The sequence below is a fragment of the Merops nubicus genome, unplaced genomic scaffold (assembly GCF_000691845.1).
Source record: "Merops nubicus isolate BGI_N331 unplaced genomic scaffold, ASM69184v1 scaffold9494, whole genome shotgun sequence".
NCBI lineage: Eukaryota > Metazoa > Chordata > Aves > Coraciiformes > Meropidae > Merops > Merops nubicus.
The window spans coordinates 1-5,072 of record NW_008606181.1 but is presented as its reverse complement, the minus strand read 5'-3'; the positions used below and the strand labels follow the sequence as shown (position 1 = coordinate 5,072).

Genomic DNA, 5,072 nt, shown 5'->3' with positions numbered 1-5,072 from the left:
GGAAAAAAGATACGATGGATTTGAATATATGCTAATACATAATAGAACACTTACAGTGAAAATGCCATGTGAAGTGTTTTTAAAATATGAAAATGTTTTTATAGGTCTAACAAGAAGCCTAAGTATAACTTCAGGTGAAACGTTGTTTGAAACAGAACAAGGAGAGAAAGTTACATTGCCGTGTACTTTTGAACTCTCTGAAAAAGATGAAGGCCCACTGGATATTGAGTGGGTATTGATACCAGCAGATAATCAGAAGAAGGAACAAATAGTAAGTGCAGACTTTTTTGAAAGGTGTTAATGGAGTTGTTTGAGTAGGTCAACATACGAATTCTGTTACTGACTTTTCAAAGTTTCATCTTTTCAGATTGGTTTGCTTGTAATCTTAAATAATTTTGAAACACCAGTCATACAAAATGTAGTGGAAGTTTTGGAATAGCAGATTAAGTATGAAATGTCAAGATATTTCCCACTATAACATTTTCTTCTAAAGAACAACTTAAATTAAATATGTATCAGTTCCAGAAAACAGTGTGATTTTGTACCTGCATTATTTTCCTGACGGAAAACTGATTTATGAGGGTTTAATTTTTAAAATATTGACCTTAGTTACTAATTCTGTCCTTTTTTTGGAAGTCATATCAATATAACGACTCCTTTTAGTAGATGGGTTTCACAGAATGAAATTAGAGTGTCTTCATTTTCCTTTCAGTTAGAAGTCAATACCAAAATACTGTAATAGGGCAGATGTTTGGTTGGAGTGTTTGTTAGAGAGCTGTGTGTGGTGATATTTTTGAGACAGATATCTGAATTTATCATACTTCTGGAATTATTTAAAATAGTGGAAAGAAACTGTGTCAGGAATCTGAAGATACCAAATTACTTTGAACATTTACATGCCAAGTGGATTTATGAATCATGTTTCTTTTTTTATAGCTAATTATGTATGCTGTAGACAGGATTTATAATAATTACTATGCTGCTATGACTGGACGGATGCAGTTTACTAATCCTGATCCCAAATCTGGTGATGCTTCGTTGGATATCCTGAATTTAAAGTCAGAAGATACTGGCACGTACCAGTGCAAAGTGAAGAAGGCTCCTGGAGTTCAAAGCAAAAAAATACAGTTGATTGTACTTGGTACGTTAACACTTTTCTTGAATTTTCAGTGACATTTTTAATGTTTATTCCATCCTGTCTTTGATGTCTGAAAGGATAAAAGGGATGAAGGGGATAATATTCAGAATGAGCATTTTAAAAAATTCTATGGCTTGTATTTCATAGAAAATATTGCCATGTATAGATATGGTTTGTTGCACAAGCTTTGTCTTTAGCAAGATGACCTGACCTACTGGAACACAACTAGTGAGTGTTTTGATTGTGACTTACTAATTCAATAATACTTTGTTTACTAGTAAGACCAGCAAGAACTAAATGTTCCATTGAAGGATCACAAGAGATTGGAAAAGATGTTACCTTGAAATGCGCATCACAAGAAGGATCCCCACTTTTGTCTTATGACTGGAGGAGAGTATCTGGCACACAGGAACTTCCTGCAACTTCTATGCTGAGTACTGTAAAAATTTAATTATTACTCTGAAATATTTAAGAAAGATTGTGCTTGTATTTTTGGCTTATCTGGACTTTTAAGCATGTAATATATAATATAAAGTAGTCAAGATGGAATTTTTTTTGGAAGAGTACTGCTCAGTACCAGTTCTTGACCTTGTTTCCAGTTACGCAAACCTTAACCCTTGAGGTGGTCGGGTTTCCTTGCAGATGATGGAGTTTAAGGACGTGCGTACAAATAGACGTATTTTAACACAGGTTGTATAGGACATACAGGACAAAGTGTATCATGTGTCTACGAGTAGCTAAAGCAGGTGCCTAGGGGAGAGTAAGTTGTGTGGTTCCTCCTCATAGAGGTCTCCTAACTCCTGTAGTTTATGCCTCAGGAAATTCAGATGTGGCTTCAGTTTAATTTATGTAAAACAAACAAAAGCTGACTTCTGTGACCTTCTCCAACTTCCTTTAAACTTCTGTGGTCTATTAGAATCTGTAATATCTTCAAACACAGATCACTAAAAACCAGCTACATATGAGGAATCTTCATTTTGAACTTGTCTCCTAAGGGTGCTGTTTGATGTCTCTCAATTCTTGTTTTCACAGTAAACAATTGATCACTAATGTCCTTCTCTTTACCAGTCAAGATCTTTAGCCCCTGCTGTTATACCCCTTCTGCTCCAGCAGGTCCATGTCTTCTGTAGAAGGCTCTGGAGCTGGGCACAGTACTCTGGGTGAGGTCTTACCGGAGTAGAGGGCCAGAACCACTTCCATCAGTTTGCACTTGTTTTGATGCAGCCTGGGATATGGTTGGCTTTCTGGGCTGAGTGCACATGGCTGGCTCATTTCCAGTTTTCCATCTACCAGTACTCCCAAATCCCCTGTGGGGCTGCTCTCAACCCCTTCGTCCCACAGCCTGTGTTGATACTGAGGATTGCCCTGACCCAGGTGCAGGACCTTGCGCTTGGCCTTACAGAACCTCATGAGGTTCACGTGGGCCCACTTGAGAAGCTTGTCCAGATCCCTCTGGATGCAATCCTGGCCCTTGTGTGCGTCGACTGCATCGCTCAGCTTGGTGTCCTCTGCAAATTTGCTGAGGGTGCACTTGATCCCATTGCATCATTGATCTCGAAGATACTAAACAGCACTGGACTTTTGAGAGACACCACTTTTTACCAGTCTCCATGCTTGTGGCAACTGATGACATGAACCCAGTTCAGGAGTGAAGCTGAGATGTTTATTTTTACACAGATATGATTTACCACAACTTGCTTGTAAGAACTATATAAATGTTCATTGGTCCTGGGGACATCCAGTGGTGGTTGTGATGGCTCTCCATTGGTTCCTCACTCTCCTCAAGTCGCAGAACTACATGTTGACCACACAGAGCAAGTTCTCAGCTCTACTTCCTTATGTCATCAAGTTAGCCTGCCCAAGGGTCAGCCAATCATGAGGAGTTCTGTGCTCTTGCCTCAGCCCCCACACTTGTCCAGGGTCCCATTCCACAGCTCACTGCACAACTCTAATTTATCACCTCCCACACATGCTGACATCAAGGCATTGACCACTAACCTCTGGATATGACTATCCAACCACTTTGTTGTCCAGTGAACAGTCCACCCATAAAATCCATATCTGTGCAATTTAGAGAGAATCAAAGCTTTAGAGATCATCAAAGGCTTTACAGAAGTCCAGTTAGATGACATCTACAGCTCTTCCCTTGTCTGCGAATGTAGTCACTCCATCACGGAAGTTCACTAGGTTGGTCAGGCAAGACTTGGCCTGAGTGAAGCCATGCTGGCTATCTTGAATCCCCTCCCTGTCCTCCATGTGCCTTAGCATAGCTTCTAGGAGGATCTGTTCCATGATCTTCTCAGCCACAGAGGTGAGGCTGACAGCTCGGTAGTTGCCATGCTCTTCTTTTCTACTGTTTCTAAAAAGGGATGCAGTTCTTCCCTTTTTCCAGTCACTGGAGACTTCACCTCACTGCCATGACTTATCAAATGTCATGGAAAGTGGCTTGGCAACTACGTCAGCAGATTCCCTCAGAACTCTGGGATGCATGTCATCATGTCCCATAGACTTATGTATGTTCAGGTTCCTCAGGTGCTGTCATGGTTTAGGGTCAAAGCCATCCCTGGACCTGTAACAGATGCTCTCTGTTAAGCTCTCTGTCTGCAAAAAAGGGGAAGAAAAAGGGAATAAGGAGAGAGACTTACCGATTAGAAAAGTAAAACAGCTTTAATTAAAATAATAATAATGCTACTAAAATGGAATATATTCAAATATATACAAAACCATTGTGGAACCCAACTCCCCCCTGATGGCAATATGTCACCGTCACCAATGCTGGGGAGCAGCCCCGAGGGAGAAGTCCCAGGCTGGACTCAGCCACAGAGTAGAAGCAGCTGGATACAGGAGCTGGATTCTGGAACTTCGTTCAGGAGCACACGGCTTGGGATCAAAAGCAGAATGGACAGAGACCTTGTGTGCCAGACACTGGAGGAGAGGAAAAAGAAAGGAAAGACCTTGACCCTTGTGATCCTTCAGCTTTATACTGAATATGAGGGATACGGGATGGAATGCCCCACTAGTGAATTTAGGGTCACTTGTTGTGTCCGCTTCTTCCTGCAGGTGGAGATTTACTTTCTGCACCCCTCAGTGTGGTACACAGGATTTAGCAGTGACTTGGTCTGCAGATCAACCCTTGGTGGTAACTGAATGTGGAGAGTTATCACTGCTAGAACCAGACTCTATGTGAAAATACGCTGCTAACTTTCAGCCAGTGCAGTTAGTTGTCATAGAATCATAGAATGTCTGGGCTGGAAGGGACCTCCAAAGGTCATCTAGTCCAACCCCCTGCCATAAGCAGGGACATCTCAAACTATAGCAAGCTACTCAGAGCTTCATCCAGCCTGCTCTTGAATGTCCCCAGGGATGTGGCCTCCACCACCCATCTGGCAACCTATTCCAGTGGTCTGTCACCCTCATATTGAAGAACTTTTTCCTAATGTGTAACCTGAATCTACCCTTTTCTAGCTTAAACCCATCACCCCTCATCCTGTCACTACCTACAAAAGCTTGTGTTGAGGGCTGATTCTCAATAGATTGCAGCAAGGGAGCTGCTCTGCTGCGTACAAAACCCTGACCCAGAATCAGGTCATCTGTGAATGATTTTGTGTTGGGTGCCTGTTCTGCCAATGACTAGGCCTAACATGAAGGACACAGCCAGCAGTAAGACGAACCAATAAGTGGACTGTATTGTATACAAAAAGGACATTCCATGAATGATCAATGGGGGTACAAACAAGTCAATTAGTTCACATGCAATTGACATTACCCCCAACCATCCCTAGAAAGATATCACCTGACCAACAACAGATGGTACGAGCAAAGAACCAAGGTTTCCCATGGATGGAATGGGAAACAGCCAGATCAGGAAGTTGAATAAATAAGATAAAGGTGGCCACGTGGCAGCTCTCGCCCTTCTAGCCTATGTTTGCAAAGA

General features: G+C 41.8%; 1 protein-coding gene across 1 annotated transcript; it reads left to right on the top strand.

The window, feature by feature from the left end:
• Positions 1 to 104: 104 nt before the first annotated feature.
• LOC103772240 (coxsackievirus and adenovirus receptor homolog) lies at positions 105 to 2,773 on the top strand (the record flags this gene model as incomplete). The annotated part of the gene is made up of 4 exons (XM_008939566.1): positions 105 to 271; positions 937 to 1,141; positions 1,417 to 1,577; positions 2,480 to 2,773. Coding segments are annotated over 4 exons (827 nt in total), but the record flags the coding sequence as incomplete, so codon positions are not given.
• Positions 2,774 to 5,072: the final 2,299 nt, after the last annotated feature.